Here is a 15,276-nt window from a genome sequence, read left to right on the forward strand (position 1 = left end):
TTGTTAGCAAACTAGGCGAAATGAGCTGCATGACGCAAGCTACGCCCCTTTACACCAACCACCTGCCCAGGCAGGCTGCAGCGGAGGCTTGGCCCAATAATTTGCCTGTGGCATGTGGCCTGTCACCTGTATCGACTCTCGTATTCTTGCACTCTTTGGTGTAGGTATTCGTATGTGTTTCTCGTAAGTATGGGTCTCTTTTTCTTATTGTTTTGGTCCAGCCCAAAATCTGCATTCCTCCACGGTCACCGACAATAACTACCTTTTTGCATCCCTGCTCGTCAAGCTGTCTGTCTTTTTTTTACGACAAGCTCACAAAAGTTCAACGTTGACCCTGGGCGGTGGGATCAAGACAGGAATACGTCAATCCGGTGCAGATCTTTTGCGATCGCGCGCTGCGTGTCCCCATGTCGGTCGGGGCCAGCCTGTCAGCGACCCCAGCCGGGCCTCCATAGCGCTGCAGGTACGAGCGGGACGGGATGCTATATTTACGCATCATCGGTTTAATAGCAAAAATTGGACAATCTAATCGATGCCGCTTTGTGCTTGTTGCAAAGTATTCAATTCTCTATCTATTGCTTGTATCTGTCATTCTTGCACACGTGCAGCCACAACACGCACGCCAAGGAAGGCCGGTACGCCTCGTGTGGCGTCCGTATTTGTATTAATAACCAGAGGTACATGCGCCTCGGCAACAAGCAGCCCCGGGACTAGTGTACCGCACGTTAGTGCTGTCCAACCGCCTTCTTTTTATCAGTACTATAGTCTTGGCCAAAGCCAGCTGGCGAACCCGCCGACAGACCACAAAAAAAGACCACTAAAATCTCCACCGGCGGCCCTAAAACCTGCACTGCCAGAACCGCTCAACCCGCTAACAGCCACGACAGCCACTGCCAGGTCTCCCAGATCCGTCCGTTCCAGGATTGGGATTCCTCATCCCGCTAATCCTCCTTCAGTTGCCTTCTCCATTCCAATCCCTCTCCTCTCTGCTCCTCATTCATCTCCTTCCTACATTCTCACACCCAAACAAATCGCCTCTTTCGCCCTGCCATTTTTCGCCCGCCCGCCCGCTGTCAGGATCCCTCTCGCGTTCTGCGACAGAGCAACCCGTCCCCATTGTTTGCAGCCTGCTGCGGCCCGAAAAGAATAATACCGCACCGCGCCCAAAGCCTAAACGGCCACCGCTCGCTTTTCACAAACATCCAACGCTCTAACCGGCCAAAACCGTTCATCGAATCAGCGGCAAAGAAAAAAAAATCCGTCTTCGTCAAATAATTCATCCCTCGTCGCACCTACAACCTCGATACGAAATCGTCGCTAGCGTCTGGAACCCGTATCTTTTTATTTTGCGTCTTCGTTTTTCTCTAGCCGCTGGTGAAGTGGTCAATCTGAGACACTGCCGACAACAACATCCGACTCGCGCAATCATCTTCTCCGTCACGCCCGCTTGCCAAACAATCTTTTGCGATATCGTCCACCCCTCAGACTCGCTTTTCTTGCGTCATCTGATTTTCCGACACCTCGAGCCGGTCACAGTAGCGATACCTTCGTTTCCGAATCCTCCGTCGACCTGCTGCGCTGTCCAATTCGTTCGCTGCCACTTGCTGGACCCCCGAAACCGTCAGGTCCGCAAATTCTACTGGCTTTCTAAGCCGCCGCGTGTACGCCGTTTTACCACTACACATTCACATCTATCGACTCAATCACAATGGGTAGGTTCCCTCCGAAATCTCTTGTGCCTGTTAAATCTGTAATTTTATGCTAATTATTTCTTAGCTGATCAAGGCCCCGTTACCACCATCGTGCCCTTTGCCGATCGCAACAAGCTGCCCGCTTGTGCCGTCTCCTGCAAGGCACTCTACGACGCCAACGCCAACTGCGTCCCCCCCGTCATCCCTTCTGGCCCCGTCTCCAACTATGAGGCCTGCTTCTGCATCAATAAAAACGTCATTGCCCTCTCCACCGCTACTGATGCCGTCTGCAACGATGTCTGCTCCGCTGAGCAGGGCGGCCAGTCCTCGGTCGCCAAGTGGTTCGGCAGCCTCTGCCACGTTACCGCCGGTGGTGGAACGACTAGCACGGCGACGACCACCACTACAAAGGGCTCAAGCTCAGGAAATTCGTCCTCTGGTGGCAGCAGCCAGAAAAGCGGCGACTGGTGAGTCTCACAACCTCGATACAACTGGACTACCCAAGTATAATGGTACTGACTGTTAGCAGGATCTCAAACCATTGGCAATGGGTCATCATGCTCGTTGTTCTGATTGTCGCCATTGCTGGCATCTGGATCGGCGCCTGCATCTGGCGCCGCCGCTACCTCCGCCGCAAGGATCGTCAGACCTCGCTCGGCCAGAAGCAGTCCGGCTCGGCTTCCCGACCATCCTGGGGCCCGGGCACTGCTGTGCCCAAGTCCGACTCGGGTGCTCCCATAACCTACTCCAGCAATGCCGAGGCTGCCTATCCGTCGTTTGACTCAGCCGAGAAGCCCAAGCAAAAGAAGAAGTGGACTGTCACCTCGAGGACATGAACCCAATGTCCTCAATTTTTTATGAGAATGTCTAGTCTGTTTTGTCTTTTTTTGCATCACTTGCGTTTTTTCGGTGTGTGATTACCACCGCTGCTGGCCCGACACGCCCTTGCATCGCTTTTCGCTTTGTTTTCCTGCACATGCGCAATGGGTAACACAGTACTGTTCTCGCCATTACGAGTCGTACCCTGAGCGCCGGGCTGCGACTACTCCATTCAACACCCGCCGACAGAGACTTTTCGTTGAAGCGAAACAACTCTGGCATCGCTTTTCCCAAAGAGGCCGGTGCAGACCACCACTCCTTGTCTGGCATCTTTTCGATCCTTTTACCTCTACTCGCGTCCCACCACCCTCATCTCGACCGAAATTCTCTCAACATACATCTTTGACACCGATATTCGATCTGTACATGACTCTAGTCACACTCTCCTGTTTTTCCTGCGCTTTCGGTTCCCTCGCGACATTTTTTCTATCCCTGCCATCAGGGCCATACACAAAAGAGATGTGGAGTTTTCGGCGCTGTCCTTGTTCTTTCCATTGACCTTGTCCTCGTTCAGTTTTGAATTCGCTGTTTACATATATACATACGTTGCACCCAAGGAAAGAAATCGATTGAGGAAAGGTTAGGATTACTACCAGCATGAACAGTATTTGACGGCCCGGCCCTCCCCTTCTGCTCTGCACATACTCACTGCAATGTTTTATCTTGTTTGGGACTCGGAGCACAAGGGGCAGTGCTTTTCACCGGCGCACATGATACATGGCACATGTTTCCCAGACCAGACTGACGGTGTCTGTTCCACCTTTCCTTTACGTGGTTTCTTGTTTTTTTGGATAACAATCATAAATCAATACGGATAAATCTATTAAAAAAGTGCTCTCTATGTGATTTTTGTCGTGTGTAGCTGTCGTATGCTCGCTCCCATCATATCTACTTGACTTCCCATTACCTCAGTGATTACTGTTGTCCTGCCTCCTCCAGCGCATCCATGTACAAATCAATCAAGCAGCCCGCAGACCACGCTTGCGTAGGACTCTATTGAAGACATTTTTATTAGCATCATGATTCATCGCTCAAGAAATAGCCACCACAGCGAGTTGTGTCGTCAATGCGGCGAATTAGGCCAAAACCGCCATCTCCCTTGCGTGAGATGGAGGGGAGGGCCAAAACCACACACAACACACAACTCTAACAAAAGAAAGCCAAACTTACCGAGTCGGGGCAATGCTCTCCATTCTTCTGCGTCAGCTCCGTCAAGCCCGCCCAGGGCGACTCCCGAATCATCTTTTTGCACTCTGCCAGCCGCCTTGTCACCTGCTGGAACGCCTCGATCCGGCCCTCGGCCGTCGGGCGCCGCGCCAGGTCAAATTTGAGCAGCGCACGCAAGAAAAAGCCTGTCGGCCACAGCCATTCCGGTCCCTGGTGGTAGTTGCGGCCCTTGCTCGTCGCGAAGTCGTCGCTGTCTTCGCTGTTCCTGTAGTACGGCCGGTAGTTCAGGTCGCTTGGGTCCAGCGTTGCCATGCCCGTTGGTCCACGCAGCACGCGATCCGCCAGACACAGCGCCTGCAGGGCATGGTCCTTATCGAACAGGTCTGACGCAACCGTCATGGCGATGGGGAAGTTGGCGCGCAACTGGTAGTCTTCATATTCCTTGCCAGACTTGTACAGATCCTTGTACATTCCACGGCGGTTGACAACCTTGGGATTCACATCGTACTTGCTGTCATCGCTTGGAGAGAGAGGAACGTAGTAGCAGCGCTCAAAGTTGCTCTTGAGCAGCTCAGCCCATTTGGCATAAGACACCGGTCCATTGTCTGACTTCTTCACGCCCTCGTGAGCGAACTTGCCATTCTTGTGTAGACCAGCCAGCCACTTGACAGTGCTGTAAAGCAGCCCAGTAATTTCAATGGCGGCGCCATCGCGAGGCGTCCCAGGAACACCCTTGGAACCGGCACGCTCACTTTCACCCATCTTGTCCATCCATGTGCCGCAGTTAGACTGGTTACCACCAAAGATGATGCCTGTCGTCCAGTCCACATGGATGCTTTGGTTGAAACCCTCGTCCTTCATTTGCGAGTCGATCTGAGGTCCGGCATTGGCTTCGCGGTACTTCATGCCAGTCGCATGTCTCTGAAGAGCCTCTTGGATGACCTCCTCAATTGTGCTCTCCTTGGAATACGCGCGAGCATCTTTCGTTGGGAACCAGGTGTCATCGTAGGGGAGGAAACGTCGTGGTACTTTGACTTTGAGCAGGTCCAGGCCTTCCGGCGCCAGATTCACATAGTCCTGAATGGTTTGCAAGAAGAACCAGATAGAATCTCTGGAGTTGTACCGTGGTGCATCTCCGCTGCTGAGCAGATTAGGAATCATTCCATGCTTCAAAACGCTAGCAAAGGCAAGGATGTGCTCTTTAGCTTCGTCAAAGCGCTTAGTTCCGAGGTAAAGGCCGCGAATAGCGATGAACACATCACGTCCCCAGCATCTTGCCCACTCAACCGCAAAATGCGGTAAACCAGCGGCAATGGATGGGACTTTCTTCTCTGGCCAGAGCGAGGCAGACTTGACGAGTCCAGTTTGCTGAACGCTGACCATGGCCAGGCTCTGGAGAAACCATTGGCTCTTTTCGATGCTGGGCGACATGAGTGCAAGTGACTTATTCCAGCTAGCGTGATATGCGGTTCTCATGACCAGTGCAAAATAGCGAGGCAGCAAAAAGCTGGGGATGGCTTTGATTGCATCGAATCTGTCCTTGAGCCACTTTGCGGGCGCAGCAAGTCTCTCTTGGCCGGCGATTTTGCTTTGTCGCTCGATTCTTCCTCGAAAGAAATCGAGAGCCCAGGAACCGTCTCGGAGATTCTGGCAAAGGGGATGGGCCAAGTCATTGTTGTGAATGATGTCCTTTAGGATGCTCCACCAGCCTTGAAGACCGGCGTAGACAAGTTTGCCATGGCCAGGGATATCATATACGCCATCTGCACCATCAGTAGCATCTCTTTCCTCTGCCTCACAGCGGTACATTAGGAAGTTGAGGTCAATAAGGTTAAGATCCTTCCAGACCTCATCGGCGCCAGATGTGACGTAGGTATCGAGACCGGCTGAATGCTCGGCCGCTGGTATCCACGTTTCAAACAGCGCAATACTTCCTGGGGGAAACTTTTCCCGAACTGTAATGATGGCATCATCTCCTTTCTGCTCAACATCAACGCCAGTGATACCAACCACCTTGCTGGGCAGGCCGCGAAGATATTTTTCATCGCCGGCTGCCTTGGTCGTGGCGTCTTCGCTTGCATCAACCTCAAGCATCCAGCTGCCCAGGTGCTGCACCTTGGTCCCGTTGAGCTCAACCGGAGCAATGGATCCTCGGCCATTCCCATAACCAGGGAAAGCCGTATGTGCAATGAGGAAGTATCCCTTTCTTGATTCCGGGTGAACTCTGTGTACCGTGATATACTGGTCTTCATGGTGAATGTGGGTTTCATCGTACGAGTCCTTGCCCATCAAAGTGTGAATCTGGTTGAGCAGCTTCTTGACGCCACCAATGCCATTATTGCCGGTTGTGCCCTCCGGTGGAGATCGTGATGACTCCGACATGTAGAGGCGAGTCTCATTGACGAGGTCTACGAGCTTGGGGTAGATTTCGTCGTAGCCCATGACGCTGCCAGTGGCGCTTGAGCACATGCTGACGAGGGCGGCATTGGAGAGAGTATCACGGGCATCTCGTTTCTGTGCTGGGGTCTCGTTATCGTGTGTGCAGTCCATGAAAAGGGCATGCACTGGTGTAGGTCTGATTTGTTTGATGATTTCCCGTGACATGTTGCTTTTGCCGCTGGTTGTATCCGTGGTAGAAACCTCGTCGACCTCGAAGCTGCCAATAGGTCTGCCGCCGTGTCTGTGCACCAGTCGACTCAACTCTGCAGTGCTCCATGCTTGCATAGCCTCACGAATGAGGGAACTGAGACCAAGACGCTTGACGAAGATGTAGTCTGTCTCTTCGGAGCCGGAAAACAGCTCCGCAACAACATACAAGTCTGGCCTCACTCTCCTGGCCTCGTCAAGAATGTGCTCGGCGACGTGAATGGGAGTTGAATGGCAGTTGTCGATGCGCAGGCCGACGAAGTACTTGGCAAGCAGACGAGCGTATTTGGTCATGTGCTCCCATAGCCAGGGGCTGTCCTCTGGCTTGGAGCCATAACGAAGCTTCACACAATCACCCCAAACAATAACCTCGCGGCGAAGGTAAACCTTTGACTCAGGGCCGGCATGGTCGACCAGCGCATTGCCGCCCCAAACCCAGCCATTGTTGACCAGGGCCTTTTCCTCAGGCTTGAGCTTGGAAGTTGCTTCCGTTTTGGGCAGGCGCGTAAAGTAGCTTTCGATCAAGGGGTTTTCTTTGTTGATTGGGCCAAGCTTCGGCCCGTGGTCATCCAGACGCACATATTTGATCCGGTTAAACAGCTGCTCCAAGGCCTCCTTTATATCGGTATCATACTCCTCGTAGAACGGGACATTCAGAGTATCCAAAATCTGTGTCACTTTCGTTCTAGCCCCGCCCTTGCTTGCGGAGTGCCCATCGTTTTGGTAACTTCCAAGAGCAAAAGATAAGACAGTTGCGCCAACTGCGGGGTCGACAGTGCGCCTAAATCGCTCGCCCAAGCGATCAAGGCCCTGGAGACCGAATGTCTTGATGAATGCAGCTTGGTCGCCGATCTTTTGCTCTTCGAGTCCTTTAAGGGAGAATGATTGGTCCTCTTCTCTAGGAGGGGCAAAGGTCTCTCCATCCATCCAAGCTTGCACAATGGCGTCGGCGTTGGTATCAACAGCCAGCGCATAGTATTCCCAAAGGCGCAACTCTGCAAGGACCTTGTCCTTTACAGCTTCCATGATTTTCAAGACGTCATCTCCAGATTTGGGGTCCGTCGGTAGTCCGAGCTCTTCGAGCTTGTCGCTTAGCTCCAGGAGCTTGGTATCGAGCTCGTAGGCAGACTGAAGCCAAGGAGCAGTAGAAAGATTGTAGCCAGCATCAGGGTGTTGCTGCAGCCATTGTGTGTTGCTGGCGGTGTGGTTGAGAACAATATCGGTCAAGCTCAGCAGCGAGTGCTTCTTCTCCAAGCTGTCGATCATGCGCTTCACGTCTGACTCGCCGTTGGGGAAACAGGTCGGGTCCCAGCCTAGCTGGTCATAGAGACTGTAGGGCGAGTTTGATTCACCGCGAACTTGCAGAGGTGTAAAATGAACCATGTTGTAGCCCCTTGCACTGATTCCACTAAGATGGGCCTCCCAGTCCTGGGGATAGCGACCCATGAATTTGCTAATAATGGAAAAAACGGAGAGCGCCGGGAGCGGCAGAGCGCGGCCATCCAGAGTAAGACGAGGAGCAACATCAATGTAGTAGGTCGAAGTCTGCTTCAGCGATTGCTTTGGGTTAGCATCTAGGGTCGGTTGTAGGTCAGGTAGCTCGGCGTAGGTGGTGTAGAAAGCAAAAGCGCCAGCTTCGTAGATAGGAACGGATATTTCAATGGGGCGATTAAAGTCGGGTTTCAAGCTGCAGAATGTAAGAGACAAGCCAATTGACGCTGAGAAGCCTTGATTTCAATCATGGGCTCACTCACGGAAACTCGCGAAACTTGTCGCGGCGGAATTCCTGGCCCTTGTCAGGGATGTTGACCCAGAGGCTGCCATGGCGGCAGATGGAGGAGGCACCCTCAATCACGAACCGGACAGTGACAGGGTCCTTGGATTTGGGGGCGAGGTAGATGTATTCGCCGGCGACATCGGGCGAGCCATCATCGTTGAGATGCAACAGAAAAACTTCACGAGACGTCATGGTGCCTGGGCTCATGATGGAGGAGGGAAAGGCGCGGGCAACAGCAACGCTGCCCCGCGGTGACTAGGCTGTGGGTGCTGGGAGCTAGCTGCAGGGGCGGCTGCATAGAATGACGTCTCGATCGACTGGTGGGCTATCAAGCTAAGGCAGGATGCAATGGCAGACTGGGTGGCAGGAGGGTTGGAGGCCTAGATGAGGAGCATCGTGAGAATTTTAGGAGCATCGACTTTTGGTGTGGCACGCCGACAAAAAAAAGCATTGCCCTTGGCCGTTTGTCTTGATTGTATGGACAGTGGGCAGCGGGCAGCGACAGAGGGGCAAATGCTCCGAACCAGCCGTGAGGCACACTCGCATCGACGATGCTCCGGAAATGGTCCTTGTTGCCCCAGCACATGGTCGTGGCCACAGGGCGTTACCTAGGTACCTACCTATAGGGAGCACGGAAGGTCTAGACCTCCTGTAGCGGCAGCTTTTAGCGGTTCTCTGCCGTTGGCTTCAGTGGGCTGTCCACTGTGGGGCTCCATCTCAGCGGTCTGATGTCACCGTTTTTGAATCTCTCCTTCTCAACTTACCCTGCAACAGGTACAACAGCCACAGATGTGTTGATATGGTCGCTTCATCGAGTCGAGAATCGTCTCAGCATTCGCAATGAATGGCATAAATTGAGCTAAATCCTGCCCGCCTTTAAATTCCCATCTTTACTTTTTGCGCTGTGAAATCAGATGTGAGAACACCATCGCAGCGTCTATCTCCATGCATCTCTGCAAACTGCCACGCTACACAAATTAATTCCCGCACACTAGCCGCCATGATAAGGCATTTGCTGTACCATTTACAAAAGATGCCTTAAATTCTGTTCAAGCTAACATGTGCAAACACCTCATCCCCTAGTGGGCGCCCTTGGAATATTCATACTCGCCCGCATTGAACGCCATGTCTGCCGCCCTCTTGGTCGCCTCCTCCATGTCCTCCTCTGGCAGACCTAGCTCCTTGTTCACTACCTTGTCCTGGAAATCACCACCACCATTCTTGAAAAACGTCCTCGTGTACAGGCAGTGTGCAAACCCCTTGTGGCCCTCCGGACCGCCGAGCAACTTCTTGCCCGCATCGTAACGCTCCTGCGCGTTGACCTTTTCAATCGTCCAGTCTGCGTCCGTCGTACCCAGCACTTTGTGCACGCTGTCTAGCATGTCGCGCTGCGAGGCCACGAAGCTCTTGAGGAAGAGCGGCTTGTTGCGCCACTGCGACATGGTGACATCCTTGTCGTGCTCGTCCTCGGGCAGCACCTTGAGGCTCAGAAACGCCGCCGCCGCGCGTCCGCACTGCAGCCACGTCGACGTGCAGATGGGCATGTCACCCTCGCCAAACAGGGTGGCCGATTTGTTCACAATGTCGATGCCGTAGCAGTTGTGGCTCGCGAGCGAAAACTCGTACCAGAAGGAGCAGTTCATCGTCGTCCACGACAGGCCGTTCTGCTCCGCGGCCGCAATGTTGGCGAATACACCGCGGCCTGTCATGTTCTCGTCCATGAGCTTCTTGTTCTCAATGTCGGTGCCGTAGCAAGTAGGCATTACCCAAGGAACGCCAGCCTTGCCTGCGGCGGACATGACAATTGCCTCGGCGGCGGCGCCGGCCAACACGGACAAGGATACAATGAGGAACTGTTGCCCCTTGAGGGCGTTGACGAGGGACTCTTCGTTGGAGTAGTCGACGGGGGCCTTGATGACGCCTTCCGGTAGAGTGCTCTTGCTGCCGATGCGGGTGAGGGCAGTGACGGTGTGCTTCCCGGTCTGGAGGAGGGCTTCTGTCATGTGCTTGCCGACATTACCGCCGGCCTGTTATAAGTCAGTGCGTGCACAGTAAAATGATTCAGTAAATCAACTTACACCAATGATGGCGACCTTGCTGATGCGGTTCACGAAGCCAGCGGCTTGGTTCTTAGCGTACTGAGCCATTGCAATGTAAGTGCGTAGTAGTGTAGTGCCGTGGGACTATGTTGGTCAAGAAGAGTTGTTTGGATAGGTGTCTCGTAATGTTTTGACTTGATTGATTGATGAAAAGTAAAACAAGTATTAAAAGAACAACGAAGCTCTTATATACATGGACGTCAACTTTTTTATGTCCCGTATATCCGCATCGCAATTCTTGACTACAGTTCTCAGATAATCTCGCCCGAAGCGTATTTCCCAAACTAGCAATTTTCGACGGGCGAGTCCGTCTCCCGATCGAGTCTAGCGCCACGATTTGCGTCTCGGCCAATCAACATCTGCCTGCGCCTGTCAGCACCTGTCAGCACCGCGCCAGCAAACTCGGAGTTAAATGGAACAAGCCGCAGCACATGATGACGACAGTATGGTCAGTTTAAGCCATGGAAATAGTGAGGCGATACTGAAATAAGCATCGCGACTTCGAGATTCTACGTCTGTCGTGCTGAGGCTGACCAGTGTCTAGACTGCGGCGTGGCTTGTGGCTTCGATGATGCCTTGGCTGGCGCAAGTAGCCAGCCCGAACCACGAGCAGCATCATTTGTCCTTGGGACTTCGGAACAGAGCGGTCGGCTGCTCCCGCCTTTTCCTCATAGGGCGAAGCACTGTCCGGGACGCGTAGTGAGAATTAAGGCTGAGCCAATAGCAGCGTAATGAACATGTGTACAAGGCTGTCTTAGATCCGATCCAGCCCGGATCCGAGTCTCGCAGTGTCCATGTATAAGAAGCCGTGTAATACTGCGTAAGAGCAAAAAAAAAAAATAACTAAAATCAGACTCGCTATTTAATTTACTTGATTTAAATAGCAAGCATCTTCACAATGTCCGAGTTTAACCTCTCCGAGCCTACCCGCGCCATCCATGTCGGCGTCGTCCTCATGAACAGGTCCGTCTTGTCCCCGGGTCGGCTGACCCACCCGCTCGCTTCATTCCCGCTAACACCGGCACAGCATCACGGAGGCGCTCGATGTCGTGCCCGTTGATATCCTCCATGGCGTGAGCGAAAAGTTCATCGAGTCCATGCCCTCGCTCGTCCCGGAGCCGCTGCAGAAGCAGGGTCTGCCGATTGAGTTTCACTGGGTCTCTGAGAACGGCACCAAGGACACCCGACAGCTGAGCAGCGGCCTCAACGTCACTCCGACTGTATGATGCGCCGAATCTCACAGTTCAACATCGAAGAATATTTGCTAATGGACTTCTGCAGGACTCCTTTGCTGATTGCCCTGCCTTGGACATTGTCCTCGTCGGTGCCCACCACATCGACTACCACCTGACGGCTACCGAGCTGGCGTTTATCCAAAAAGCTTACACCGACTGCTCCGCCTTCATGACTGTCTGCGGCGGCATCTTGGTCGCCGTCGAGGCCGGTCTCGTGGCACACAAAACCGTCACCGGCCCGCGCTTCATGCTGCCGCAGCTCGGCGCCGCCGCGCCCGCCGCCACCTGGGTCGAGAAGCGCTACGTTCAGGACGGCAAGCTCTGGACGAGCGGCGCCCTGCACAACGGCCTCGACATGATGGCCGCATTTATGCGGCAGACGTGGCCGAGCCGGGGGAGCCAGGGCATGATGCTAGTGGACTATGGGCTGGTGGTGGGGAGTGCTCCAAACAGGGACATTGACTACAAGGACGAGCCGCTCCCGAACATGTCAGCTGCCTCAGTATAACCATGAACGGAATGTGATTACGTGCAGACTGAGTCCGTATGCCGCTTATATATGCTATATCGATAAATGCTAGTCTATTATGTGTGTGATGTGGCGATTTCTACATGTATGATCCAATCCCGCTACCAAGTAAAATGCTCCTCAAAATATTGTATGTCAAACGGAGCGTGCTCCAATACATCTACAACCGCTCTCCTCGCATCGTCAGCCATACCAGCAGGGCCGCAGGCCACCACGGCAAGGCTCTCGATGTCGGGTTCGGCCATCTTGGATGCCACAATGCTGTGAACGTCTGGACGGCCGAAATGCTCCTCCACTTGGCTGGAGACTCCGTGTAAAAGATTATGGCCGCGTGAAGGGCCGTAAATATTGACAGACACGGTCTCCTTGGCGAGCGCACCGGCCATGTCCTTGATGAGCACATCTTTGGCAAACGCCGGTTCGCGCACGGCCCAGTGAATATCCACCGATGGCTGATTTTGAGTCTGGTTCGTCAAGAGATCGAGGTATGAGAGCGGCAGCACAACACCGCTGCCGCCCACAATGAACAAAACATGGCTGAATCGTTCCAGGGGCAGCGTGTTTCCGTAAGGGCCGTCCACCAATACGCGGACTGTTGCAGGCTGCTGCTTTGTGCTTGCCGACACTTTGAGGCGCTCTGTGAAGCTGTCGTACGGTCGGATGAGAAACGTCATAGAGGCTGACTCTGACACAACCTTGCCTTCTGTTTCGTCCATATCCTGGGGTTCAGTAGCCGAAGGAAGCAGCGGCGCCTGCTCAGCTTGGGCTCCGTGGCGGACAGTTGCCACTGTGAACGGGTGGCTCTCCCAGCTGCATGCCACATCGAGCACAGTCAGGTAGTAGAATGTCCCTGGACGGACCCTGTATACTCGTTCTTCCGTCGGAATCTGCAGCCGTACAATATTGGACGACTCATCGTACGTCACAGACGCGGGAGTCGACCACGACTTGGGCTTAAATGCCAGCACACGACCGAGGCGCATCGCTCGGTCCAGGACCCAGAGAACAACGGCTGCCCAGAACGGGCCGTCGTACACGCCATTGAATATAGAAACATGGCCAAGCATGGTACCGAGGATAATGACAGACATGACGATATGCAGGATGAGGAACAGCTCGTACTTTTGCCGTCGCATCCAGTACACGGAGCACGCGAGTAACAGACACATGACGATAGTCGCAATCTCGCCTGCACACCACCACCATTTTGTCCAGTACGACGAGAAGTACGTCCAGCCACCTTGTCGTAAGATTAGGACGGTGTAGCCGACCGAGTGCACCACAGCCTGCACTGTCGAAATCCGCGCCACCCACCGGTGGAAATTGTTGTAAGCGCCAAAGTCCCAGCCCGTCAGCCACATGGCCACATTATTGCGCATTCCAAACAGCCAGATTGCGGGGAAATTGGCAAACGAGATGATGCCCGTGCGGTCCGAAACGTAGCGGAAAATCTGGTGCTCAGCTGTCCCAAAGCTGTTGTCACGGTTAGCAATCGCCGTTGCTCGCAAGGGAAAAGCTATACTTACTACAGGTTCACGGTAGTCAGACGATAACCGTGGACGCTAAAGACTATGTTGATCATGGCAAAGACGAGCAGGGTAAGGGTTTGGATGCGTGGCGGGATCGTGCACCACCAGATGCTCTGCGCGCAGCGCTGGCCGAATGTCGCAGGGAGAATCACTTTTCGCTGCAGCCATCGAGTCATCGAGCCGTAAGCTCCGATGGCACGCGTCTGTGGAACTTTCGGGCTCAGCTTGTACGCGACGGCTTTGAACAGCCGGTATCCGGCGCCAAATGCGATCACAAGGACCCAGAACCACATGATGGCGAATCTGTGCGCCTCTTAGCATTTAAACCAACGGTGACAGCCTTGCAAAAATTACCCGTAGCTGGTATGATAATATGCGACATATTTGTATGCGTCCTGCAGACTCGTTAGCTCTGGCCGCATCCTCTGCATCCTCCCGATCCGATCGGTGGACTCACCAAAGTCGTGAACCACGCCGCAAAGAGGGCACTGGCCGGAATCTTTAACCGATCAACCTTGTCGCCCGGCGCAAAAATGTCGCCCTGGTGCACGCGCTCCATCTCGCCAATCTGCTCCCGCGTATATCCGGCGACAATGTCGAGCGGCGGAATGTCCACGCCCACCTGCGCGAGACATGTCTCATACAATTCTCCGTAGGCTTGGTCCCGCGCCTCGGGCAGGCAATACAGGCTCAAACACAGATATGTCGAGCGTAATTCCAGTCGGCTCGTGCAAGATTTCTGCGCCCCTACAGTCCCATCGGGGACGTCACCAAAGGGGATTCGCCACAGGCTGCTTTTGCAGGACTGCAGGCACAGCGGGCCGTCATCGGCCCACGCTGAGGTGTCGGTGCCGGCACGTCCGGCGGCGACGGCGCACCGCCCCAGCAGGCCGAGGAGTGCAAGTGCCGAAAAGCCCTTCATATCGTCATTCTCATGCGATGTAGAGCGTTGCGGCGCGTATTTCCTGTTGAGGCGCGTCAGACACGGATAATGTCGTTGTGAAGTCGGGGTCTTCAGGTGAGCGAAATTTATCAGATGGATAAGATCCTATGTGGGTCCACCTTGAATAATGTGCCCGCATGACCTGCCAAAACATGAATAACAAATAGAGACGAATTGTGTAAAATGAACCCATGCCTTCGGGCAAACCTTCTCTTGGCACACCGAATTTTCCGATTGAAATGGGAATTCTCCGGAGAACAATCTCGGGTTGGTGGAGGCTCCGAGGTTACACGCCATTTCAAGCCGGCCTGCAAATAACGGTTCTAAAAATAGACGAAAATTCATGGCATATGGATTTTTCTACAATTCTTTTTGGCCTGTGTAAGAAGCAAGATGTCGTTGATTTTGGCACATGCATACCATCGCCTGTGGTACCAGTGTCAACGCCTTGGCAGCGCAGGCCAGGGGTGAAGCCAAGGATGGAAAGACGAAAGAACTGTCAATGGCACAAACAGACTTCACTTGCCTACATGTGAGCGAAACTGACGGTAGGGCAATTTGAAATTATACTCCAAGATGGATTGGCCCAAGAGAAAACTATATTCTTGATTTTGTTGATCTTCACAGAAGGTCAAGTGGTTTGTCGCGCGTCCCTCGCGTTGGCGATAATTACGGTTAGCGTCTATTGTTAGGCACCCTGCAGCGGCCTCGGTTCGCGAGGCTGACGGGGAGAGCAGCTTCAGCCTTATTTGAGTATATGACGCGTGAAACGTTGTCAACT

General features: G+C 53.6%; 5 protein-coding genes across 5 annotated transcripts; 2 read left to right on the plus strand and 3 right to left on the minus strand.

Moving 5' to 3' along the window:
- Window positions 1–1,708: 1,708 nt before the first annotated feature.
- LMH87_010572 (uncharacterized protein) lies at window positions 1,709–2,527 on the plus strand (the record flags this gene model as incomplete). The annotated part of the gene is made up of 3 exons (XM_056197749.1): window positions 1,709–1,712; window positions 1,777–2,158; window positions 2,221–2,527. The coding sequence occupies 3 exons, from the start codon at window positions 1,709–1,711 to the stop codon at window positions 2,525–2,527; spliced, it is 693 nt and encodes a 230-aa protein (XP_056054767.1).
- A 958-nt stretch (window positions 2,528–3,485) lies between these two features.
- On the minus strand, window positions 3,486–8,367 carry LMH87_010573 (uncharacterized protein; the record flags this gene model as incomplete). The annotated part of the gene is made up of 3 exons (XM_056197751.1): window positions 3,486–3,563; window positions 3,741–8,070; window positions 8,138–8,367. The coding sequence occupies 3 exons, from the start codon at window positions 8,365–8,367 to the stop codon at window positions 3,486–3,488; spliced, it is 4,638 nt and encodes a 1,545-aa protein (XP_056054768.1).
- An 872-nt stretch (window positions 8,368–9,239) lies between these two features.
- Window positions 9,240–10,307, minus strand: LMH87_010574 (uncharacterized protein; the record flags this gene model as incomplete). Its single annotated transcript, XM_056197752.1, has 2 exons — window positions 9,240–10,187; window positions 10,239–10,307. The coding sequence occupies 2 exons, from the start codon at window positions 10,305–10,307 to the stop codon at window positions 9,240–9,242; spliced, it is 1,017 nt and encodes a 338-aa protein (XP_056054769.1).
- An 850-nt stretch (window positions 10,308–11,157) lies between these two features.
- Window positions 11,158–12,002, plus strand: LMH87_010575 (uncharacterized protein; the record flags this gene model as incomplete). Its single annotated transcript, XM_056197753.1, has 3 exons — window positions 11,158–11,222; window positions 11,287–11,479; window positions 11,541–12,002. 3 exons carry the CDS (start codon window positions 11,158–11,160, stop codon window positions 12,000–12,002), a joined length of 720 nt encoding a protein of 239 aa, XP_056054770.1.
- A 122-nt stretch (window positions 12,003–12,124) lies between these two features.
- Window positions 12,125–14,474, minus strand: LMH87_010576 (uncharacterized protein; the record flags this gene model as incomplete). The annotated part of the gene is made up of 4 exons (XM_056197754.1): window positions 12,125–13,496; window positions 13,550–13,855; window positions 13,907–13,947; window positions 14,010–14,474. 4 exons carry the CDS (start codon window positions 14,472–14,474, stop codon window positions 12,125–12,127), a joined length of 2,184 nt encoding a protein of 727 aa, XP_056054771.1.
- Window positions 14,475–15,276: the final 802 nt, after the last annotated feature.

This window comes from Akanthomyces muscarius, chromosome 5 (genome assembly GCF_028009165.1).
Source record: "Akanthomyces muscarius strain Ve6 chromosome 5, whole genome shotgun sequence".
In the NCBI taxonomy this organism is placed as follows: Eukaryota; Fungi; Ascomycota; class Sordariomycetes; order Hypocreales; family Cordycipitaceae; genus Akanthomyces; species Akanthomyces muscarius.